Source organism: Apteryx rowi, unplaced genomic scaffold, assembly GCF_003343035.1.
Source record: "Apteryx rowi isolate R43461 unplaced genomic scaffold, aptRow1 scaffold_660, whole genome shotgun sequence".
Lineage (NCBI taxonomy): Eukaryota > Metazoa > Chordata > Aves > Apterygiformes > Apterygidae > Apteryx > Apteryx rowi.
Genome location: NW_020450939.1, coordinates 360,878 through 385,231, shown reverse-complemented (window position 1 = coordinate 385,231; position 24,354 = coordinate 360,878). Strand labels below are relative to the sequence as shown.

The following is a 24,354-nucleotide window of genomic DNA, read 5'->3' as shown; positions in this document are numbered from 1 at the left end:
CAAAAAAAAAACCTTCCCGCCGCGGCCCCCAGCTCGGGACCTCCCCGGCGCGGTCGGGGCTCGGCGGCAGCACCGGGCCTGGCCTGGCCCGCCGGGCCCCGCCGGCTGCTTCTGCCCTCCGCCTCCTCGGAGCGGCCGAGGGAAGCGGGGAGGGAGCCCGGGCGCCCCTGCACCTCGGCCCGCTGCAGGAGCAGCTGCCGCCCGCGCAGCCGGTGCCGCCAGCGGCGCTGAGCCGAGGCCCAGCTGCAGCCCGGCTCGCAGTGCGGCCGCGCTCTTCCCGCTGGGTCTTTCGCCGGCAAAGTGGTGCTGGGTGGAGGCGGCTGGAGAGCCCGCTGGGGCAGGCTGTGCTGCTGGAAGCCTGCTGGTGAGCCTGGCCTAGCCCTGCTGTTACTGATTTCCAAGACCTTGTGTATGTATATATATATATATATATATATAGGGGCTCGCTCTCAGCCCAGTTTCAAGGAGCCGGGTGTTCGCATCACAAATCTTCATTGCACTTGGCCGTCCTTTTTGCTCTTCTGGTAGCTGTACCGGGAACTACAGACCTGGAGGCGTTTTTTGTTGTTGTTGTTTTTTTTTCCACAGCAAGACTGAAACAGATGTCTGTATCTCTGGGTGCAGGAGGGTGTATCTGTGGAGTGGCACGTCTGGAATCTTTCTCTGAACTTCAAAGCACAGATGACTGCAGTTGAAAACACCTTAATTCTTTTTTTCATTGATAAATATGAATCCATAATGTTTGAGGAGTATAGTTTTCTTGCACGTGAATCCATAATGTTTGAGGAGTATAGTTTTCTTGCACGTGAATCCATAATGTTTGAGGAGTATAGTTTTCTTGCATCTATTTAAGTTTGAGGTGAAGTTACCCTTATTGTAAACTTGTATTGTAAGATATGCTGGCATCCTCTTTAAAATAGTAGATCAGGTTGTTGAATTGAATGATTTGGGGGAAGGTGTGCTAATCAACTATTTCGGGATATCCTGTGCGRATGCGCTTAGGTTTTGGTTTGGAGATGACAGCACTTTGTGGTCGAACTTCAAGAACTTTTAAAGGTATCACGCTCTCAAAGCGTTCTTGCTATTTTCACTGTGTTCTGTGCCTACTTGGTTGTTATTTCAGAAGGAAGAGAAGTAGTTGGTAAGAGAAATAMCTTGTTGGTGCTGGAGCTGAACCGTTTAGGAACAGCACATTGAAACTGGTATGGCTTCAGCAGGGCTTCTGYGTTAAATACACAGACGTGCTTGAGGACGTTTTGTTTTCTTTTCTCTCTCCATCCCTTGTTGGTGTGTATGTCTTCATTTCCTCTCCTTAAATGATTTTAATGAATTCTTGTCATCTCTGGCAATAGAACGATTGGGCTATATATTGCTGAGGTATTATCTGGAGAACTGTGGTCTTAGATCCCTCATTTGCTCAAGTCTTTTTTCAATCGGAAAGGATAATGGGGTATTGCCAAGGCTTTAGTATCTTAGGATAGGTTGCTTGTCTAGCAYATCTTTTTGAACTTCACTAATAAGCTAAATCAGGATGAGTTTAGGGAGGTTGGCATGTTAACTATCCCGTTTTCTTTTGTCCTGCTGATGTTCTTTCGGTGTTTGTGAAAATCGGATAGTTCCTCCTGACCTGTTCTTATACAACCAGGACCACCTGAGAGCGCGCTCCCGGTGAATTTAGATTGGTGTACAACGCTGCCTCCAGTCCTCCAGAGTTCCTTGAGATTTCACTAATTTATTTCTCTGACCTAACAACGGCACGACACTAAATTATKAACCACGCTTCGCCGCCACCGCCGGAGCATCCGTCTCTTCTGAGCCGTGCGAGTCGAAGGACTAAAACCACTTCCTGGTTGCCACCTACTATTACTGCCTTCCGCTCCTGTCCCCCAGGAGGAAGTATCTGGGAGCAGASGACATTGATTCTGAGTGCAGTCAGGCAGCACTGGTATTTTGGGGAGACTGTGGCCCCRAATCCCTGCCTCTAGAGCAGGGGCTGGTGAATAGCAGGATTTGTGCGAGGGACAGGGACTCGCTGCGCTGTCAGCTGCGGTCTCTTCCCTACACGAAAAGCCAATCCGCTGCAGCGTCAAGCTGTGGGCCTTGAGGGATTCARTGCGCATCGTCTGCTGAGGTTCATCCAAGCTCCCTTTGCTGCAGTACGGGAGATGTGTCCCAGTTTGAAGAGGTTTTGGTTTTAGGGTTAAGAAAGAGGAGATGACTTTCTTTCTATCCTTGTAATAGAAAACGCAGATTAGACGCAGTTCACAAATATTATTCCCCTTGAAGAACTTAGGTGGTCTATGCTGCTGTCCGTTGGGTGATGTCCTTGCAGTAGCAACAAATCTTTTTTACTGTACTACTTGATTATTTATGTTTGCAATACCCCAAAGTGCCTGTAAGCTGCACAGCAATATTAGAAGAGGCAAGTTAGCTACCCAGATGTAGCRGTCTAAAATTGGGCATGATGTAAACGAGGTTGACGGTAGCAGCAGGAGGAGTAAGGCAGGGGAAAAAAGCTTGTGCTGTGCCTTGCTTCTGACATACGAACATCTTGAATTCATCCTGGAGGACTTTTTCCTTGCCTCCTGCTTTTGAGGGAGTTTTGTGAAGGGATTTCAAYGAAAGTGATAGCTCGACAAATGAGCCTTGTGAGTGCTTGGGCCCTGCGATGGCAGCTGTGAAAGTAAGCGCTCGTTTTGCTCTTTCATTTTTGGAGCTAACAGCAGAACRCTCCCCCGTTGCGGCGTTGCGATCCAGCTGCAGGCAGCGTCTTTACCCGGGCGTGAACAGCTGGGATCCTTCTGTGTTTCTAGCGTCAGCTCGGTTTTATGACTTCTTGAAATGGCATTCCTGTTTCTTGGACGGAGGGGGTTGTTTGCTTTAGTAAGGTAGCCACTAACTATGTTTTACCCTTCGTTCTGAAGCCTCGTTCTTACAAGGATGTGCTTTCAGGTACCCAATCCACTTCTGAGGTGTGCCAGTTGTAGCACACCGTGTTTGTTTCCCRTTGACAGTTATATCCTGAGGAGAAGTTAAGACGTGTTCAGGAGATGTAAGAGTTCTGACACCATAACCTTTTATTCGTTTTTTTAAAACCAAAGAGTCAAGCCACGTCAGCCTAAAAATTGTTTTGAAGTAGTCGGGTTTTTTCTCTCTTGGACTGGAGCTGAATCCAATCTTTTCTTTTGGAGCTTCTGAACCCATGCTAGAAGTGATCAAAATGAATAACTGGTTGGAAAATATGATCCACTAGCCAGAGCCTGAGCAGCAGAGCTGTTTGCATCTGCCAGGCTCCCGGGACAACCTCCTGTCCCTGCAGCTTCACCTTCCCTCCCCACCTCTGCGTGCAAGGCAGGGCTGTCCTGCAGGCCCTGGAGGGGTGGAGGCTTTCCTCCGTTTGAGGGTGAGCGCTTGGTGGGAGAGGGCCCAGCCGAATTTCTGACTCTAGGTTGCACTGTGGCAGCATGGCCATCACTCAAAGGTGTTGCACTGGTGTGAAGACATCAAAGTACAGGCGTGCTTCTGTTTCTGTGCTTGTGTGTGCAGACCAGGCTTGAAGAGCTGGAGAGAAACAGCACYGCGGTGCTGTGCTGTAGTAGGAGAAGAAACCTCAGGAGAACATCAAGAAAAACCTAAAGGAGGTCTAAAGCCCCTCCCTGGCTGCTGTCCCAAACTGCAGATTGCCTCCGTTACMGGCCCTTTCTCCCGTGAACCACCTTGGGATTATCGGGCTGTTACTGTCTTGCAGCAGGACAGCTTCAGTCACAGATAAGCCTGAATACGAACTAAAAGAACGCYGTTTCAGCGCTCTGCTTTAAACAGTCTTAAGACTAGATGTTTCTGCGGGAACAGTTCTGTTTCAGAAATGTCATGTGAGCTTTACCTACCTCAGAAAGTCCTGGCTCTCACCTCCGGTAAGAGATCGGTGCCAAATAAATGATTATTGATCTTATCTGACACTTGCAGCGTTGTTGTGGTTCAGGACAGAGAGTCAGAAAGTAGGAATCCAGTTTTGGCACAGTCGCAGGCTTTCCGGACAAAGTTGGCTAGATTATTATGGCACTACCTAGGCTCTTTTAACGTGCAGATATTCGTCTCTGTGCAAATCCCTTCCGTAYGTGAAGTGTTAGCAATCCTGTGCCTGCGGGGCTGGTTTCCAGTGCAATTATAAGATGGCTTTAAAATCTTCAGGCTCTTAAAAATAAGTAGCATCCAGGCATCATTCTCTTCCGTTTTGTATCGGAGCCGTGTCTGATCATGATCATCCCGTACCTCTCGCTGGTAATTGGGTACTTTCACATTCAGACGCGTTCAAACATTGAATGATTTTTCTGTTTTGTAATACAGAAGTTTTGGCCGGAGGGTGCAATGTTCAGAGGCGATAGTAATATTAAATATTTAAGCATAAAACATTGACCGACAGGGTCTCAAGTATTTCTGGATTCCTGCTCTCGTTTTTCTCCTTAGGGACAAGCCTGAGAATACTGTCATAATTTTACASCAAGGCTTTTCTTGTTTTAGCCTTAGAAACGTGGGAAAACATTAATCAGGATTTGCTTGGCTTTTTTTACTTTTTCAAAAAGATTTCTTTAGCGGCCTTTGAAAAATCACAGCTATACCTAAGGGCAGATGKGGTTTGAAGAAAGCCTTAAAACAGCCTGCTAAGGCCCCTGGAGTTATCATAGCTTCGCATTTATTTGGTTCACCGTTACTTGTAAGAAGCAGCAGGAGGGAAGGGTCGATCGGCTGTAAAGGTTCGGGTGTTTTCATGGCGTTTCATCCGTAACGGTAATAGGCTCTGCRGGCCGAATGATGCTTTCGCTCCACRGTGAGGCTGCCTTCGTTTGAACCGTACRAATATAATAAAGGACAGAATTTTCCCCTGTRGTTAAATCCGGGCTTGTAGTTCAGTTGCTGGCGTGTGTAGTAGAACCGAATCCRCCTTTGCCGTGTCACCTCTGCAAGCGTAATAGTAGCCGACTTATTTTTGTCCCTGAAGTAACAGGACTCCTCCTGCACCTCCCAAAATTAGTTTGGTACCTTAAGTAGCTGCTGTTTCAGAAACGTATTCCATCTTAGGGTTTTGCTAAGCAAAGCACGTTTGCATGTAGGCAGGCAGCACGATCTTTTATTTTTTAATAGGTTGTTGCCTTTCCTTCCCCTCCCTCCCAAGAAATGGAGGCTGCTCTTGAGAGCAGCGAGGTCAAGTCTGAATGATTTTATTATATTTTTTTCGAAAGCGTCTTTCAATTCTTTTGATTTATCAGCGGGATRAGGAAACGGGGACTGGCTGCGGTGTGGTTGCTTGGAGGCTTTTCACTTCCAGTGCACTTACTAGGAAAAAATATGCGTATTCTTTTCCTCTCCCTGCTCTACCTCTTGATATTTTCACCTCTGTGAATCGCAACGGGCAAGAACTAAAATGGTCGTAGATGCTTTTGTAAAGAAAATAGATAGTTGAAAGAATTCTTCTGTATTTTTTTTTTCATGGAAAAGGGTTTTGCTTTCAGTTGTAGTTTATGCTATGTTAGGGGGGAAAAAAAAAACTGATGGCTATAAAAATGTGGCCTMGCAACCTCCTAAAATGTAATTCTCACTGATATGAGAGCTATTTCCCRGGTATCTCTGATTTTTAAATGCTTCTGGCTGTTTCTTTTGTCCCTCATAAACTAGCTACTGCAAGTGTGCACGTCGCCTATGCACCTAGTAATTTCTACCTGCAGACCCCGGAGGCTAATCATGCTTTTCCCTAGGCAAGATTGGCTTTTACATCTTTCTTTGAAATGCTTTAATTCCTTCCAGAGAAGGAAATRAGCTCTTCTGACAGGCACTTAGTAAATCCAACTTGGAAACTTCAGGAGATAATAATACTAGCGAAGTTCAGAATTGCTTCTAATGACAYCTGAAATCTGAACTCGAGTCACTTAACAAAGAACCGTTTGAAATAACAGGCCGCTTAAAATACCCAAGGCTCAAACTTACAAATCCACCTGTGGAAATACTGCTGGGAAATACTGCTTCTGTTGGCAGCCCCCAGTGAGACTGTAGCAGCTTCGCTAAGAAGCGTGAGTAACATCCAAAGGGAAGGATTAAGTCAGAACTGGCATTTTTTGTGGAGGAAAACAGCATTTGCAAACACTAAATCAGAACGAGARTTAAACCCGATGTACAAAGTCTCTTTAGCAAATCTCTTTGGTCCTGCTGATCGGACTTAACAGTTTAAATCTGCAAGGCAGTGCTTTAGCAGTGGGGTACGTGACTTTTAAATGCAGTGTAACTGTATAATAGGCATTGGATTCCCYTAATCTTTGGTCAGTTTTTCATATACCGAAGCTACGCTGTAGCTGTTTTTCCTGAGTTGCCTCATATCTTTGTGTTCAGTGCAGGAACAAATGTATTGACAATGAAATGCCCAATTCTTTGGAGGCCCTTAACTCTTTTTGGTTTACGTTGCAGTGGAAGATTGATGACAAGCCAGTAAAAATTGACAAATGGGACGGTTCAGCTGTGAAAAACTCTTTGGATGATTCTGCCAAAAAGGTACATTCTGCGACCGCTGACTTCTCTTGCTCGGAAAACGTTTAAGCCTTTGCTCTGTGCATAAAACTCTTAAGAAAGGCCGGGTGAAACTGCACAGGGAATAGCAGGATGAGCTTGCTACTGCGCGTTTCCTTGCGTCATCGTGGGTTACTTTGCTTTCTTAGCCCCTTGCAGGGTTGTTTCAGCGAGGAGTCTTGCGTTAGTAAAGTCGGGCTTTTTAGCCCTTACGCTAATCCTTTATGCCAAAGTAAATTCTTAGGTTTTATATTTAGCTAAACCTTCTCGAAAAATCTGTTTTCTGTGTGACGCGCCAGTGTCCTTGCCAGTTCTGCAGTGTGTTTTGTGATTTTTGCCCCTGGATCCGAGTTGGCTAAAGCAGCGTTAGGGCTGAGAACAACAGCAGCTATTACCATGTCTGATGCAGACATCAGCTACGTATAAAGCTTCTCTTCACGTTACCTGTATAATCTAGATTGCTGTGTCGAAATCCGTCACCGAAGCAATTTGTAAAACTTATAAAAGCACAAAATAAACTCCGCTGCCTGTTTCTCCCTCAGGTTCTCCTGGAGAAGTACAAGTACGTTGAAAATTTCCGTTTGATTGACGGCCGCCTCATCATCTGCACAATCTCTTGCCTCTTCGCGATTGTAGCTTTGATTTGGGATTACCTGCACCCCTTTCCTGAATCCAAACCTGTTCTTGCTTTTTGTGTTGTATCATATCCTTTACGTGGGTCGTCTTACTTTCACCAGAAGGGGTTTCTTTATTTTTCTTTTTTTTTCCCCCCTCTAAAGCGCAACAAACCTCATCTCTGCAGTCCCATTTTCAGGCCTTTGAGAATTTTGGCACCTATTGTGTGGGGATCAGCTGTTAATTACCTATTTTTCATGTAACAGCCAAATTCATGCCCGTTGGGGTGGTTTCAGTCTGACAATAACACCTAAATCTGGGTTATCTGCGTGTAGTAGGTGACTTCCTGGATCTCAGACATCACATGCACATAGAGACAGCTGAGTTCTGCTGTGTTAATCTCAAACTGAAAATCAGCCCTCAAAAATTTGGGGTGTTTTTGCATTTTTTTGTTCATTTTTGTTTTAATTACAGCGAAATTGCTTCTGTAGTCAGGCTACGGTGACATCTGCCCTTTCCTAACACGATAGCCCAAGCGCCCAAAGCGAAAAGTGAAGCGGGAGTAATTCCTACCAACGCTGCCCTCAAAGAGGAACAGACACTGAACTTAGGAAGGCAGCGCTACAAATCAGCGCGTAAACGGTCGTAAGTTAACGCTGAAATACCAAGGAATATTCACAGTTACGTGTGCGGTATGGTGGCACAACTGGGGTTTTTTTTTTCCTGTTTGGGCTCGCGGGGTTGGCTTGCCACCGATTTGTTTGCAGCTACTCCAGCAAGAGCAGATGCCTGTAGAGGTTTTGCAACATAAATATATGTGACGGATGAGCAGTGCTTTCCAGGAACTGCAGGCAGGCCCGTTTTCAAGGGCGYTATCGGAGCGGCAGCGCGAACGAGCAGCCTGGAAGCTCCGTGCGGACCTGGGAGCCGCTGTACGATCTCGGGCAAGTCGCTTCCTCGTTTCAGGCTACGGTTTTTCTCCGTTTGGCTTTCGGCGTGGAAGCTGGGGTGATTCATCTGGCAGCRCTTAGCATGATTTAATTCAAAAAATGATGAGGAAAAATTAATCGCTTGATCTGCGCTTTGTAGAAATGCRCGGTAATTAATGGTGACTCATTTAGTCTCACGTTTTCCCACCGTCTCCTACAGATGTTGCCCCCCAAAAATGAGTGAAGTAAGTGCAGACGGTATTTCGTTGCTGGGATTTCTGCTTCTCTGAATGATTTTATGTAGCTTTCCTGTTCAAGAAAGTGTCTAGGGTGTTGTCGCTTTTCCCATTCCTTTCAGGCATTGATCAGTGCTCTTGTACAACCGCAAAGCTTTTCCCGGTGTCGCGCACTATCGGTTTAGCTTTTCGCGCTGAGACATCAGTCCAGCGCTCTGCTTGGAACGATAAAAGGTGACTAAAATGAACAGGGGATGCAAATAACTTCTCTGCGCGCCTTCAAACTACCGCGCGCACGGTTTTCGCCCCTTGATTTCCTTAACTTTTTGAACGTATTTCGTGATGATGGGGATCCTGACCATTTATACCTCGTACAAAGAAAAGAGCATTTTCCTCGTGGCTCACAGAAAAGATCCCGCGGGGATGGACCCGGATGACGTCTGGCAGTTGTCCTCCAGTCTCAAACGGTATCGTTGCTCCTAGAACCAAGCTCGTCGAGAGGGAGCGCGGTAACGCGGAGAAAATACTCTTATTTCTGCGAGGGGGACGTAAGCTTTTTGCAAAGGGTCGGCTGCCGCGCGGGCCGTGCGCTTTGCTGCTCCCTGGGCAACCCATGATTAATATTCCCCGCAGCACGTTGCTCASAAGTAATAGTGGTCTGAGGCCGGCTGAGCTGAGCCAGTCGCGCGTGCAAAATTTCCATCTGTGGGATCATCCTAAACATCTTTTTTTTCCCCCTATTTTCATACCTACGAATCTGTTCCGCTCTACTAAAATCGAGTCCCAAGCTAAAAATGGGAATAGGGGTGAGTAGTTAGGTGCCGCGAAAGTTCAACCATCGCTTTTTAAATGGGGGAGAAAAACTATCGAATCCGTTACAAAGAGTATAAATATCTTAAATTGCGTTATAATTAAAGACCGCATGTCACGACTGTTAGTATTCCGCCTGTATTCAGGTAATAAAGCGGGGTGTTGCGTGCCGGGATCCCCTTCTTTGGGGATTTCTGTCCCTAGCAAAGACAACGGTTGCTGTTATGTTCTGGTGCGAACTGAACGTGGGGGGTTTTTTTGATTCCCGACAGCTTTTCGGCGACGCCTCAGCTGTGCCAAATTCCTAACGCATTTCTTGCTTTGCACCTGCTTTGCTCTTCCTTCAGGTTTGATGACAAATACACCTTGAAGCTCACTTTCATCAGCGGGAAAACCAAACAGCAGAGGGAGGCCGAGTTCACCAAATCCATTGCTAAATTCTTTGATAACAATGGCACGTTAGTCATGGAGGCCTACGAACCAGAGGTCTCCAAGCTGCACGATAGCTTGGCCCTGGAGAGGAAAACAAAATGATTTCGGACACGACCCTTCGTCCTGGCGTCACGCTAAATTCACACCAATAAAGTAAAATAGCAAAGAAAGCCAATCGCCTCTGTTTTTGTCCTGAAATCCTATTCGATTTTTTTGGAGGAGCAGGATTTTTAATCTTGGAGCCAAGATTTTTTTTTTTTTTTTTTTTTTTTGAAGCCGATGTCTAAGCCTTGGTCCGTGTGCCTGCCTCTCCGCTTCCGTCACCTCCAGGGTGGATGTTGGAGGACAATTGACATTTTGGGGACCTTCAAGAGGGAGAGCGTCGCTCCGCGCTGTGTTCACGTCCTCCCAGCTCTGCGCCAYGCAGTGTCCGGGGCCTTTTACCCTTCACATTCCACTAATTTCACGTTACCTTAGCGCATTTTTTTGCCGTAGGAATTCAGGACAAAATCCTTACGTTAAACAGCTGTCCCTTCGCCAACAAGTTTTCTTTATTTTTATATTTATCTAATTGAGGGGGGGGGATTGTTTTATATATGGGAAAACCAAAAAAGCCTTTTATGTGTTTCGGGGGGGGGTGGGTTGGGGGGAACGAGCAGGTGAACGCGCTGCTCCTGTACGTTGAGCGACGCAGCGAAGTGTTTTCCCGAGCCGCTGCCGTCCCCGTCCGCGCGGCTGCCGCGTTGCCCTTTCCCTCCCCGTTCCCTGTGCTGTAAAACGGCGTTTTCTAAACGGATTCTCTTGTGTTCTGTTCGTTTTGTTGTTTTGTTTTTTTTCCAATAAAAGGCAAGAGCAGATGTGAAAAGCGTTTCCCGGCCTCTCTCTCGGCGCTGCCCGATGCCCCGGTGAGGGGCGGGGGTGGGCGGCGCTTGGGCGGCGGGGGCGGGGCCGGCGCGGCGGAAGCGGCTCCGGGCGCGGCGGGAGGCGGTGGCGGTGGCGGTGGCGGGTTGGTGGCCCCGGGCTGCCCGGTAGGAGCGGAAGGGGCCGGGGGGGCTCCGCGACGGCGGCGGGGAGGCGGGCACGGCCCGGGGCTGCCGCCTGGCTCGGGGAAGGGGGGGGTTGCCCGTCCCTGTCTCGGTCTCTAGGGTGTCCCCGTCCCTGTCCCCAGGGTGTCCCTATTCCTGTCCCCATCGCAGTCCCCAGGGTGTCCCTATTCCTGTCCCCATTCCTGTCCCCGGGGTGTTCCCGTCCCTGTCCACAGGGTGTCCCTATTCCTGTCCCCATTCCTGTCCCCGGGGTGTCCCCGTCCCTGTCCCCAGGGTGTCCCTATTCCTGTCCCCATTCCTGTCCCCGGGGTGTCCCCATTCCTGACCCCGTCCCAGTCCCCAGGTTGTTCCCGTCCCTGTCCCCAGGGTGTCCCCATTCCCATCCCAGTCCGCAGGGTGTCCCTATTCCTGTCTCCATCCCAGTCCCCAGGGTGTTCCTGTCCCCAGGGTGTCCCCATTCCCATCCCCATCCCAGTCCCCAGGGTGTTCCCATCCCTGTCACCATCCCCATCACCATCCCAGTCCCCAGGGTGTCCTTATCCCTGTCCCCATCCCCATTCCTCTCCAGGGTGTCCCCATCCCCATTCCAGTCCCCAYCTCTTTCCCCAAGGTGTCCCCATCTGCATCCCCATCCCTGTCCCCAGGGTGTCCCCATCCACATCCCTATCCCTATCCCCATCTGCATCCCCATCTGCGTCCCCATCCCTGTCCCCAGGGTGTCCCCAGGGGTCAGACCCCCGCGGGTGGCTGGAAGCGGTTTGGGAGAGCGACGTGGGATGGGGAGATTGGGGAGGGGAGGGTCAGGCTGGACCCCGCTTTCACCCTGTGAAACCTCTCCTGTCGCTTTTCTGCCCTGCCAGGGATTTCGGGCTCTTGGGGGAGAAGATGACACCGGAGGCTCCGCCGAGCCCCCGCCGGGAGACGCTCTTCCGACAGGAAGCTCCCGGCGGGGTCACCTACCGCATCCCGGCGCTGCTCTACCTGCCGCCCGCCGCCACCTTCCTGGCCTTCGCCGAGAAGCGCTCGTCCGCCCACGACGAGGACGCCGAGCACCTGGTGCTGCGCCGGGGCCGGCGGCAGGGCACGGCGGTGCAGGTAACGCCGGCGGCGCGGCTTCCGGAGCGCGGCGGGACGCCGCCGGCGCCGTGCTTCCCGTTCTCCCGCTTTTTCTTTTGTGTTTCCCCGCAGTGGGGCCCCGTGGAGGAGCTGCCGCAGCTGACGCTGCCCGGCCACCGCACCATGAACCCCTGCCCCGTGTACGAGGCGGCCGGCGGCACCGTCTTCCTCTTCTGCATCTGCGTGCGGGGCCGGGTGACGGAGCGGCGGCAGATCCTGGCGGGCCGCAGCGCCGCCCGCCTCTGCTGCGCCGCCAGCGCCGACGGCGGCCGCAGCTGGGCCCCGCTGCGCGACCTCACGCCGCAAGCCGTGGGCTCCGACCTGCGCCGCTGGGCCACCTTCGCCGTGGGGCCGGGCCACGGCGTGCAGCTGGCCGCCGGGCGCCTGGCCGTGCCCGCTTACGCCTACTACGTGCACCGGCGGCTCTGCGGGCTGCCGCTGCCGTGCTGCACCAAGCCGCACGCCCTGGTCTTCTACAGCGACGACCGGGGCCGCAGCTGGCGCAAGGGCGCTCTCGTCGAGGGGCTGCGGACGATCGAGTGCGAGGTGGCCGAGGTCGGTGGTGGCGACGGTGACGGTGCCGTGCTCTACTGCAGCGCCCGCACGCGGCGGCGGTGCCGGGCTGTGGCGCTCAGCACCGACCGCGGGCTGCGATTCGGCCGCTCGGCGCTCTGCGAGGAGCTCTGCGAGCCGCCCAGCGGCTGCCAGGGCAGCGTGGTGAGCTTCGCCGCCCCGGCCGGCGCCGAGGACGCCGAGGACACCAAGGGCTCCGAGGACACCAAGAACACCAAGGRTGTCAAGGACAAGAAGGATGCTGAYGACACYGAGGACACCAAGGACACCAAGGGCTCCGAGGACACCAAGGGCTCCGAGGACACCAAGGACACCAAGGGCTCCGAGGACACCAAGGGCTCCGAGGACACCAAGRACACCAAGGATGCCGAGGACACCAAGGGCTCCGAGGACACCAAGGACACCAAGGATGCCGAGAACACCAAGGGCTCCGAGGACACCAAGGGCTCCGAGGACACCAAGAACACCAAGGATGCCGAGGACACCAAGGGCTCCGAGGACACCAAGAACACCAAGGATGCCAAGGACACCAAGGGCACCAGGGATGCCAAGGATGCCAAGAACACCAAGGACACCAAGGACACCAAGGGCACCAGGGATGCCAAGGATGCCAAGGACACCAAGGACGCCAAGGATGCCAAGGACACCAAGGACGCCAAGGACGCCACCGCCGCCTCCTGGCTGCTCTTCTCCCACCCCACCGACAAGCGCCGCCGGCGCGACCTGGGCGTTTATCTCAACCCCTCGCCGCTGCAGCGGGCCGGCTGGCGGCGGCCTTGGGTGCTCTACGAGGGACCCTGCGGCTACTCCGACCTGGCCGTGTGCCCGGGTCCCGGAGGCCTCTTCGGCTGCTTGTTCGAGTGCGGAGCGGCCAGCGAGTGCGAGGAGATCTCCTTCTGCCTCTTCACCCTCCRCCAGCTCCTGGACGCCTGCGGCGAGCCGGCCAGCGAGTCCGGAGCCGCCTAGCAGCCGGCGGCGAGCTTCCCGCGAGAGCATCACCGAGCTTTTTAAAAACATTCTTCTTTTTTTTATTTTTCCGGGAGGTTTTTAATGCCCCGGATGCTCCCAAAGCCCTGTGACACTGCGGGAAAGCCAGCGGCCGGTTTTCCCGGATGAGTTTTGGGTGCCCTCGACCTCAGTGGGACAGAAGCAGGGCGAAGGAGCGGCGCGGGGCTCCAACAGCCGCACTTAACACCTTTTTTTTCCCGTCAACCATCTAATTTGCCCCCTGTTGTATAAATACATATTGTAAACCGGGGGGGAGGGGGGGGTTGTCCCCTTTTCGAAGTCACCTGCGTGTGTCCCGCCGTGTCCTTAACGCTCTCGTTACCCAGCCTCACGGATACAGCTATACAAAGCCGAAGCGACTCGTCTTCCCAAGACGTTTTATGGGATGCCATCGTCCGAACAACTTTATTACTTAGTCTGAACTGATGCTTTGCAACCAGGAAAGAGCCGGTTGTGTCCGGCAGTCGGGAAATCCCACCGTTCCCGGGTGCTCCCGTGGGCTTTTCTGCTCGTTTTACTAAAAACTACTGAGTTTTCCCGTTCATTTGTGTCCCAGCCCAAGCGTTGCCGGCGCGGCCGGGCTCCCTCGAGCTTGCGACCTGGGCGCGTGCGCGCACGTCATCCGTAAAACCGGAGGTTTTAAACCCGAAGGTTTGGGGTCGAACGCGGCGCTCGAGTTTTGGGGGTCTGGAACCCCYGAGGGTCCCAGGGGAGGGATGGGGAGAGCCGGCACCTCGAAACGCCGCCGGTTCCTGGGAACGGGCGTTTGCAGCTCGGCTCTTGGCGGCGGAAGAGCAGCAGGGTGTGAAATCACTGAAATCAGCTTTTTCCCCCCGGGAACAAAAGCCGACGTTGGCATTTTTTCGAGTTAAGACGTCTCAGCRGTTCCAGCCTCCCCGCTCGGGCGTGAGATAATTTCCCTTTCCTCCGCGACGCCGCGGATGCCGCCGTGAAATGAAGAAGTCGGGGGGAGCCTGGAAGCCGGCTGCGGCGCCGGCGGTGGCGCTGGAATGGCTGCTCCGGCGGGATGCGGCGCTGGCACCCGGCGCCTGGCGCGGCCCCATCCCTCCTGCCGCTGCGTTTGGGGTGCGCGGCGCCTGGGGAGAAGGAGCCCGAGTGGTGGGGGGACTGCTGGCTGCCGGCTGGGCCCAGCGGCCGTGGCCTTACCCCTGGCGCCGTGGGCAGCCCTCGCACCCATCACATGCACCCATCACGCCCTCGCACCCATCACACCCTCGCACCCATCACACCCTCGCACCCATCACATGCACCCATCACACCCTCGCACCCATCACATGCACCCATCACGCCCTCGCACCCATCACGCCCTCGCACCCAGCATGCTCTTGCACCCATCTTGCTCTTGCACCCGTCACAGGCTTGAAGCCATCATGCTCTTTTACACCCATCACAGCCTTGCAGCCATCATGGTCTTGCACCCATCGTGCCCTCGCACCCATTGCGCCCTCGCACCCTTGCACCCAGCATGCCCTTGCACCCATCTTGCTCTTACACCCATCACACACTTGAAGCCATCATGCTCTTACACCCATCACAGCCTTGCAACCGTCATGTCCTTGCACCTATCATGGCCTTGCACCCATCATGCCCTCGCACCCATCACGCCCTTGCACCCATCACGCCCTTGCACCCATCACATGCACCCATCACACCCTCGCACCCATCGCGCCCTTGCACCCATCACGCCCTCGCATCTATCGCACCCTCGCACCTATCACGCCCTCACACCCTCGCACCCAGCATGCTCTTACACCCATCACACGCTTGAAGCCATCATGCTCTTACACCCTCACAACCATCATGTCCTTGCACCCATCATACCCTTGCTCCTGTCATGACCTTGCATGCACCCCTCAAGCCCTTTCAACCTTGCACCCAGCATGCCCTTGCACCCATCACACCCTTGCAACCATCGTGCTCTTTTACACCCCTCGTGCCTTTACACCCATCATGATCTTACATCAATCATCAGGCTCTTGCACCCATCATGCTCTTATACCCGTCAAGCCCTTGCAACCATCATGCTCTTTCTTACACCCACCATCCTCTTTTACACCCATCGTGCTCTTACACCCATCGTGCTCTTACACCCATCATGCCCTGACAACCACCGCAGCCTTGCACCCATTGCACCTTTGCACCCATCGTGCCTCTACACTCATCACACTCTTACACCAGTCTCGTGATGGACCAGGCTGAGCCCTCACGGTTCCTCTTTTCTGGAGAAAACCTGGGAGAAATCTACTTTTGGTGAGCTCGTCCTTTGTCTTTTGGTTCAAAATTCAGCCGTTTCTAGCCCGGGAAAGCTCTGGTCAGCCAAGAGCTCGTGGGGAGCCAAGCACTCACTCCGGGAGGTTTGGGATTCTTCTGAGGACCTTTGCGACACTGGGACTGCTATGTCTTGCACGGACCAAGCGGTGGCACCTGAGGACCACGTAAGGCGGAGGGGCTGATTTTCCTGCAAAAAGCTGTTTCCCTGGGTGGGCTGGAGACCCACCGAAGCTCCTGGTGACAGCGGGCACCCAGCCTGTCCTCCGCAGCTCACCTCCCACCAGCGCTGGAGCCGATGAGAAAATGCCCCCATCAGATGGAAAAGCAGCGRTGGGAGCAGGATTTTGAAGAATCCCATTTCGGAGCTGCTTCCCCTYTCCCCGGCAGGCTGCGAGTGCCGAAAACATCCGAAGCCGGGACGTGCGTTGAAAAGGCRGTGGTGGTGGCCCCAGTTGTGGTGTACCCTGGGACACGGTCTGGTTTTTCCTGCCTGTCACCGGTGGTTGCAGCAAAGGCCCTCAAAGGCCAGTTTTCGCCCTCGGTCCCCTCCTGTCCCCCATTTCAGCCAGTTTTGAGGTTCTCCCCATGGCTTTGGGGGTCTCCTGGCACCCCATCCGGCCCTGKTTTCTCCCCCGGGGTCCATGGAGGCAGCAAAGGGCCCAGAGATGGCCAAGAGCAGCCACGGCCATGGCTTGGCAAGGGCAATGCGGTGAGGAGGTCCGGGGGGGTCGCAGGGCTGATGTGGTGCCATGGGCAGGGCGAGCTGCAGGGATGGGACGGGACAAGACAGGAGCATCACGGGCTCCAGGACAATGACAGGAAAGGGGATGGGATGGAATGGGATGGGACAGGAGCATCATGGGCTGTGGGACAGGGACAGAAAGGGGATGGGGTGGAATGGGATGGGACAGGAAGGGATAGGACAGGACTGGCACATCGCAGGCTCCAGGATGGGGATGGTGATGGGACAGGACATGAGTGTGGCAGGCTCTGGAAGAGGAGCAGGAACAGAATGGGGTTGGGGACAGAGACGGAAGCATTGTGGGCTGTGGGACAGGGACAGGGATGGGGACACGGCAGGATGGAATAGGACAGGAGCATCAGCTGTGGGATGGAGACAGGGATGGGGATGGAACAGGACAGCACCATCGCAGGCTGCAGGACAGGGTGGGACAGGACAGGATGGGGCAGAATGGGAGCATCATGGGCTGCAGAACGGGATGGGACAGCAGCATTGCTGGCTSCAGGACAGGATGGGATGAGATGGGGTGGGACAGGAGCATCGGGGGCCCCGGGACAGGGCCAGGACACACTGGGGACAGGAGGGGACAGGCTCTGGGGAGGGCTGTGCAGGCCGGGGGCTCGACAGCCACCTGCCATGGAGGGCCCCGAACCCAGGTCACAGCCAGGAATAAACRTGGGGCTGGATGGGGACAGAGGGAGGGGAGGGACAGGGACAGAGAGAGGGGAGGGAGAAAAGGGAATCTGTCTCCCTGCCAGGGCTGGGTGCAGGTCTGGGTGCTGGTGCAAAGTCTGGGTGCAGATGCAGGTCTGGATGAACGTCTGGCTGTGGGTCAGGTCTGGGTGCAGATGTGGGTCTGGATGCAGGTCGGGGTGCATATCTGGATGTGGGTCAGGTTTGGGTGCAGATGTGGGTCTGGGTGCACATCGGTGCATGTCTGGGTGTGGGTGCACGTCTGGGTGCAGATGTGGGTCTGGGTGCAGGTCTGGGTGCAGGTGCAAGTCTGGGTGCAGATGCAGGTCTGGGTGCACGTCTGGATGCACGTCTGGGTGCAGATGTGGGTCTGGGTGCAGATGCAGGTCTGGGTGCACGTCTGGGTGCAGATGTGGGTCTGGATGCATGTCTGGGTGCAGATGTGGGTCTGGGTGCAGATGTGGGTCTGGGTGCAGGTGCAGGTCTGGTGCACGGCTGGGTGTGGGTGCACGTCTGGCTGTGGGTCAGGTCTGGGTGCAGATGTGGGTCTGGGTGCAGATGTGGGTCTGGGTGCAGGTCTGGGTGCACATCTGGGTGCACGTCTGGGTGCAGATGTGGGTCTGGGTGCAGGTTTGGGTGCAGATGCAGGTCTGGATGCACGTCTGGGTGTGGGTGCACGTCTGGGTGAAGATGTGGGTCTGGGTGCAGGTCTGGATGCATGTCTGGGTGCAGATGTGGGTCTGGGTGCAGATGCAGGTCTGGATGCACGTCTGGCTGTGGGTCAGGTCTGGGTGCAGATGTGGGTCTGGGTGCAGGTCTGGGTGCACATCTGGGTGCACGTCTGGGTGTGGGTGCAGGTCTGGGCGCGGGTGCACACGGGGCCACACCGAGACCCCAGCACTGCAGCCGGCGCGGAGGCCGCGCAGCACCGGGSTACGGGACATCGGCCCCTCGCCGACGCCGTCCTCCACCAGCGCGCTCAATTAGCGCCTGCATTAATTAGCACCCAGGCCGGCGGGCTCCCGAGGAGGCCCTCGCCGGCGAGGGGGACCGTGCTGGGGTGGGGGCCAGGGGTGGGGGGTGTCCCCCCGCTCCGGCCAGCCCCGTGCGGGAGGGCCGAGCCACCCGCTCCCGCGGCCGCCCCATCCCTCCTCCGTCGCTCCCGCCCTGCCTGCGCGGCGGGGAGGAGCGGACGGCCGAGCCGAGCCGAGTCGAGCCGGGAGACCCACCACCGCCTGCCGGACCCGCTCGCCATGGTCCCGCGCCGCCGGGACCCCTGACCCCCCACCCCACCCCACCACCTCGCCTCCATGCGGGCCCTGGGGGTGCTGGGGCTGGGGGCGCTGCTGGCCTGGGTGCCCCCGGCGCCCGCCGAGACCTACTCGGCCATGCTGAGCATCCGGCAGGCGCTGGGCGCCGAGGGTCGCCTGCTCCGGCTCCTCCGCACCTACCTGCAGGAGGAGAGCGACCGCCTGAGCGACCTGGCCAGGTAGGGACCGACCCCAACCCCCCAACACCCAACACCCACCCCAAAATCCCGCTCCGAGGGCGTTCGGGCAATGGGAAGCGGGGGGGGGGAAGCGCTGCAGGGATGCGGGAAGCCACCTCGGGAACGGGGAGACGCTGCTAAAATCACCGGCGCTGCTAGAGATGCAGCGGGAGGGACGGCGAACCACCGATTTGGGCGTTTCAGAGCGGGGTGAGCACCCATGGGTGGGAACGGAGACGGTGGCCCRGCCCGGGTGCTTTGGCACGGTTTTGGGTGAAGTTTTGAGGTCTTTGAGGTCACCGCGCGCCGGCGCCTTGCAGGTTTTACAACAAGGTGCAGGCGCTGCACCAGGAGCCCGCGGCCTCGGTGGACAACCCCTTGCTGGCCTTCGGCCTCATCAAGCGCCTCCGCTCYGACTGGCTCAACGTGGTCTACAGCGAGGCGGCCAGCGAAAACACACGCGGTACGGGGTCCATCCGTCCATCCGTCCCCCTCCACGGCCACCAAACGCCCCGGGGTGTCCCTGGAGATGTTGGGGCGAGGTGCCACCTGCAAGAGGAGCATGTGGGCTGGGGAAGCTGGGGAAGGGGGGGAACGGGAAGGATGGGGAAAGGAAGAGTGGTCCAAGCGGACAACCCCACGGCTTCATTGGGCTCGTTAATGCCGCCCGGCGCCGTCCCGCTTCCCCGCAGAGCTCCAGGCCGGCTTCGAGGCGCTGCGGCAGGAGCTGCCGGGGCCGGAGGACCTGGAAGGGGCGGCCCGGGCGCTCATGCGGCTGCAGGACGTCTACGYGCTGAGCGTCAAGGGCTTGGCCAAGGGCGTCTTCGAGCCGGCCGGCGCCCGCTCGCCCCTCTACCGCCCCGGGCAGCCCGTCGCCCTCTCCGCCGACGACTGCTTCCACGTGGGCAAGGTGAGGGCGAGCCCGGGGCGCCCCGGCGGTTGCAACGCCGTGCAACGCGACGGAAGGACGAGCCGGGTTTTTGTCGGCTGCGTGGATGCAGGGAGGCCCCTCTGACTCAGCCCGCAGGCATCCGCCGGCGGGATGAGCTGGAGCTCGGCGGCTGGAGCCCGAAGCGCGGGGTTCTCGCATTGCTTTGGGGAAGGGAAGAGCCAGCCCAGCGCTGCCGAGCCGGGGCCGGCCGGGGTGGGGGGGGGGGAGAGGCTGCGGTCGAAGCCCGGCTCTGCGGCCATCCCCTGCCCGGGGGGAGAAGCAGTGTGACAAATCCATGGGAGAGGATTTGGGTGCATTTATAGAAACTAAGCTTTTCCAGGCAGAGYCCCCCCGAGGTCATTGCAGAGCCAGGACTGAGTGTCAGGGAGGGGTCAGGATGGGAGAGGATGGGGTAGGGATGGAATAGGACGGGATGGGATGGGATGGAATGAGATGGGATGGGATGGGAGGCAGGTGGGGATGGGATGTGATGCGATGGGATGCAATGGGATGCGATGGGATGGGTGGCAGGTGGAGATGGGATGAGCACTGGAACAGGTTGCCCAAAGAGGTTGTGGAGCCTCCAACCTTGGAGCTATTCAAAAGCTGTCTGGACACGGTCCTGTGCAATATGCTCTAGGTGACCCTGCTTGAGTGGGGGCGGATACTGGACTAGATGATCTCCAGAAGTCCCTTCCAACCTCAACCATTCTGTGATTCTATGGGATGGGACAGAGTGGGATGGGATGGGAYGGGATGGGATGGGTGGTAGGTGGAGGAGGGTTGAGATGCAATGGGAGGGGATGGTTGGCAGATGCAGGAGGGATGGGATGGGACAGGACAGGACGGGACAGGGGCCAGGTTCGCCCTGGTGGTGGGTCTGAGCGGCGCAGTGCCTCGCAGGTGGCCTACGACGTGGGTGATTACTACCACTCCATCGCGTGGCTGGAGGAGGCTGTCGACCTCTTCCGCCTCTCCTACGGCAGCTGGAACACAGAGGACCTGGCCAGCCTGGAGGACGCCCTGGACCACCTGGCCTTCTCCTACTTCATGGTATGTCCATGGCACCTCCATGTCCAGGCGATTCCCATGTGCCCTGCTCCAGCTGGAACTCAGCTGGTTTTTCCGGGTCATCCCCATCACCGCGGTGCCCGGTGGGGTGAAACCGTGGGCTCAGCTCCTAGGGGACATCGCCACGGTGGGAGGATGCTCACAAGGTCTCCACGCATCCCTCCCCCCCCTTGCAGGCAGGAAACGTCTCGCACGCCTTGAGCCTCTCCAGGGAGTTTCTGCGCTACGGTACGTCGTCGGCGAGGGCAGATGCCCGGCGTTAAACCGCTGCGCCTCYGAACCGGGCTCGGCCGCGCTGGAGGGGGCGGCAGAGCCTTGGTGGCACCCCATCGCCTCGTCCCCGCGCGGGACCTTGTCCCCAGCAGACCCCAGCAACCTCAGGGTGGCCAGGAACGTGGCGCAGTACGAGAAGCTGCTGGAGRAGCAAGGGACCGCGGAGCCGGGACCACCACGGCGCCCCGACGGCACCCGCCTGCAGACCCGCGATGCCTACGAGGAGCTGTGCCGGAGCCCGGGCACTCAGGTATGGGGCGGCGGGGTCCCGCGGTCCTTGCCGCCAGCCACCCGCCTCACGCCCTGCCCGCTCCCGTCTCTCCCCACCACCGCAGCACCCAACGCCGAGCCTCCGCTGCACCTATGAGACCAACGGCAGCCCCTACCTGCTCCTCCAGCCGGCCAAGAGGGAGACGGTCCGGCTGCGGCCCTACGTCGCCCTGTACCACGACTTCGTCAGCGACGCCGAGGCCGAGACCGTCAAGGCGCTGGCGGGGCCCTGGGTGAGCCGGGGGGGGGGCGGCAGGTCCCACCACGTCCCACCGCGGCGTCCCACCACGTCCCACCCCTGGCCGAGGCCACCTGAGCGCCGCTTCTGGGCGTGCAGAAACCTTTTTGGAGCTGCAACCCCAGCTCAGCTCCCTCCTAGACCGGCACCTCGAAGGTTTTGGGGGAAAACCGGGCGCTTTCCAGCAGCCACAGAGTCAAGCCAAGCCTGAACTCGTGACATCTAATAACGGTGTGTAATAAGGGGCTGGTTACCACCTCCAGCCCAACTCGGTGTCACCAGCAGCTCAAGGTGATGCCTCAGGGTGGTGATTTTTGGTAAAACCACCCCATCTTGGACCCAGACGGTGGTCCCTGCTTGATTTGGGAGGTCTCCAACCTTGGGGTCCCACCACGTGTGCCCCAGATGGCCACGCTGGTGGCTCTCCTGCCGCTGCCTGAGCATCCCTGAATCCCGCAGCTGCAGCGGTCCGTGGTGGCCTCCGGAGAGAAGCAGCAAAAAGCCGAGTACCGGATCAGTAAGAGGTAGGTGACCCCCAACCCCACCTGCCCAGTGGCTCCTGGGGACGCCTGGGCCCTCCTGGGGCCGGGTGAGTGAGCGCCCGCGTGACCCACGGTGGTGGGACCCTCAGCGCCTGGCTGAAGGACACGGCCGACCCGGCGGTGGTGGCACTGGAGCGGCGCATCGCCGCCGTCACCGGCCTGGACGTGCGGGCGCCCTACGCCGAGTACCTGCAGGTGGTCAACTACGGGCTGGGCGGCCACTACGAGCCCCACTTCGACCACGCCACCGTGAGCGGGGGGACGGGGATGGGGGACGGGGCGCTCCTCGGGGTGCTCCTCAGGGTTGTCCCCAGGGTGGTCCCAGCATGGTCCCCAGGGTGGTCCCTGGGTTGTCCCCGAGGTGGTCCCAGAGTGATCCCCAGGGTGCTCCCAGGGTTGTCCCCGAGGTGGTCCCAGTGTGGTCCCAGGGTTGTCCCCAAGGTGGTCCTAGCATGGTCCCAGGGTGCTCCCAAGGTTGTCCCCAGGGTGGTCCCTGGGTTGTCCCCGAGGTGGTCCCAGCGTGGTCCCAGGGTTGTCCCCAGGGTTGTCCCCGAGGTCCCAGCATGGTCCCCAGTGTGATCCCCAGGGTGCTCCCAGGGTTGTCCCCAGGGTGATCCCAGTGTGGTCCCAGGGTTGTCCCCAAGGTGGTCCCAGCATGGTCCCAGGGTGATCCCAGCGTGGTGCCAGGGTTGTCCCCAGGGTGGTCCCTGAGGTGGGCCAGGCACTGCTGGGAAAGGCAGCAGGTGAGCTGCTGAATGTGGAGGCAGAGGGAAGGAAGGAAGAAAGAGAGGGAGAGAGGGAGGGAGAGAAGGGAGGGAGGAAGGAAGGAAAAGAGAAGAGAGAGAAGGAAAAGGAGAAAGAAGGAGAAAGAGAAAGAGAAGGAGAGAAAGGAGAGAAAGAGAGAAAGAAGAAGGAAAGAGAGTGAAGGAGAGGAGAGGAAAAAGAAAGGAAAGGAGAAGGGGAGGGAATAGGAAGGGAAAAGGAGGGATGGGGAGAGGGAGGGAAGAAGGAATCTCAGGACAGTTATAGTTCACCCCATGTCGTCCCTCAAAACCTTTTTTGGTGAAGAAAGCAAGCTCACCCCCGTTGGGGCGTGACGCGCTTTTCGCCCGCACCTGACCAGCTCCTCTCCGTGGGGCAGTCGGGGAAGAGCCCCCTTTACAGGATGAAGTCCGGCAACAGGATCGCCACGGTCATGATCTACGTGAGTGCCCACATTTCCGGGGCAGCTGCATCGGTCGTCAGTAGGGTTCAGAGTGAACGCGGTCGCCACGCGGTTGCGGCCGCATGGGCATCAGTAGGGTTCAGAGTGAACGCGGTTTCACCATGGAGAGGGCAGCCCGGGGCGGGGGGACGAGCGAGGGCTCACGCTTTCGCTCATCTTCCAGCTGAGCTCGGTGGAGGCCGGCGGCTCCACCGCCTTCATCTACGCCAACTTCAGCGTCCCCGTCGTGAAGGTGAGAGGGGACCCCCGCCAGGCCCCGGCTCCGTTTTGGGGGGGCCAAACCCCAACGCCGGGGCTCCCGCCTCCGTTCCAGGGTGCCCAACCCCAAGACTGCAGCTCTGGGCTCAGTTTTGGGGTGCCAAATCCCAAGACTGGGGCTCCTGGCTCAATTTTGGGGTGTCCAACCCCAACCCTGGGACTGTGGGCTCAGTTTTGGGGGGCCAAACACCAACCCTGGGGCTCCTAGCTCAGTTTTGGGGGGCCAAACACCAACCCTGGCACTCCAAGCTCAGTTTTGGGGTGCCCAACCCCAAGGCTTTAGCTCCGGGCTGAGTTTTGGGACGCCCAACCCCAACCCTGGCGCTCCAAGCTCAGTTTTGGGGGTGCCCAACCCCAAGGCTGGGGCTTTGAGCTCAGTTTTGGGGTGCCCAAACCCCAAGGCCGGAGCCGGGCGCTGAGTTTCGGGGCGCCGGCGGGCCGGCTCTGCAGAACGCGGCGCTCTTCTGGTGGAACCTGCGGAGGAACGGCGCCGGCGACGGGGACACCCTGCACGCCGCCTGCCCCGTGCTGGCCGGCGACAAGTGGGGTAAGGCCGGGCCCAGCACGGGATAAACCCGGCACGGGATAAACCCGGCTCGCCCGGCCCACGCCGCTCCCTTCTCTTCCCAGTGGCCAACAAGTGGATCCACGAGCACGGGCAGGAGTTTCGGCGGCCGTGCGGCCCCCGGCCCGAGGACTGAGGCCGCCCCGGCGCGGCCGKGGGGAGCAACTCGGCCGCGCGCCTCCAAATCCGGGGGAAATAAAGCCAATGGAGAGCGAAACGGAGTCTGGGAGAAACGCCTTCCTGGGGCACCCAACGGGGATGCAGCCCGGGCACCGGGTTGAAGGGGGTCCGTGTCCCCCCCAAATGCCCCACACCTCCAATTCCAGCCTTGACCCCAAATTTGCTCTCGGCCCCCTTTGCTCCTTCTCCCAACCTGGGGTTAAAACAAGCCTCTCTGTCAAAAGGCCTGGCAGGGAGTTAGGGATAAGGTATTTCTGCGGTTATC

The 24,354-nt window shown here is 57.1% G+C and overlaps 3 protein-coding genes across 4 annotated transcripts in view; all 3 read left to right on the top strand.

Annotated features, from left to right (window-relative positions):
• The window catches only part of SPCS2 (signal peptidase complex subunit 2), an 11,612-nt gene extending 1,865 nt beyond the window's left edge, over positions 1-9,747 (top strand). Inside the window, exons 2-6 of the mRNA XM_026085143.1 lie at positions 189-364; positions 6,457-6,540; positions 7,098-7,258; positions 8,668-8,802; positions 9,493-9,747. Of these exons, the coding sequence (XP_025940928.1) occupies positions 189-364; positions 6,457-6,540; positions 7,098-7,258; positions 8,668-8,802; positions 9,493-9,679 (743 nt within the window). The 3' untranslated portion in view covers positions 9,680-9,747. The remainder of the gene's footprint in view (positions 1-188; positions 365-6,456; positions 6,541-7,097; positions 7,259-8,667; positions 8,803-9,492) is intronic.
• Positions 8,715-13,854, top strand: NEU3 (neuraminidase 3). 2 transcript variants are annotated; one of them, XM_026085179.1, is made up of 5 exons: positions 8,715-8,802; positions 10,424-10,482; positions 11,484-11,718; positions 11,812-12,864; positions 12,946-13,854. In XM_026085179.1, exons 2-5 carry the CDS (start codon positions 10,475-10,477, stop codon positions 13,276-13,278), a joined length of 1,629 nt encoding a protein of 542 aa, XP_025940964.1. In that variant the 5' UTR covers positions 8,715-8,802; positions 10,424-10,474; the 3' UTR covers positions 13,279-13,854. The 2 variants fall into 2 exon arrangements, with proteins under 2 accessions (XP_025940964.1, XP_025940963.1); XM_026085178.1 differs by having other exon boundaries at positions 11,812-13,854.
• Positions 13,855-18,357: 4,503 nt separating this feature from the next.
• P4HA3 (prolyl 4-hydroxylase subunit alpha 3) lies at positions 18,358-24,045 on the top strand. Its single transcript, XM_026085181.1, has 13 exons — positions 18,358-18,536; positions 18,857-18,999; positions 19,229-19,446; positions 20,371-20,520; positions 20,715-20,766; positions 20,904-21,084; positions 21,161-21,314; positions 21,779-21,843; positions 21,951-22,110; positions 23,003-23,065; positions 23,250-23,318; positions 23,795-23,891; positions 23,975-24,045. The coding sequence occupies exons 1-13, from the start codon at positions 18,358-18,360 to the stop codon at positions 24,043-24,045; spliced, it is 1,602 nt and encodes a 533-aa protein (XP_025940966.1).
• The last annotated feature ends 309 nt before the right edge of the window (positions 24,046-24,354 follow it).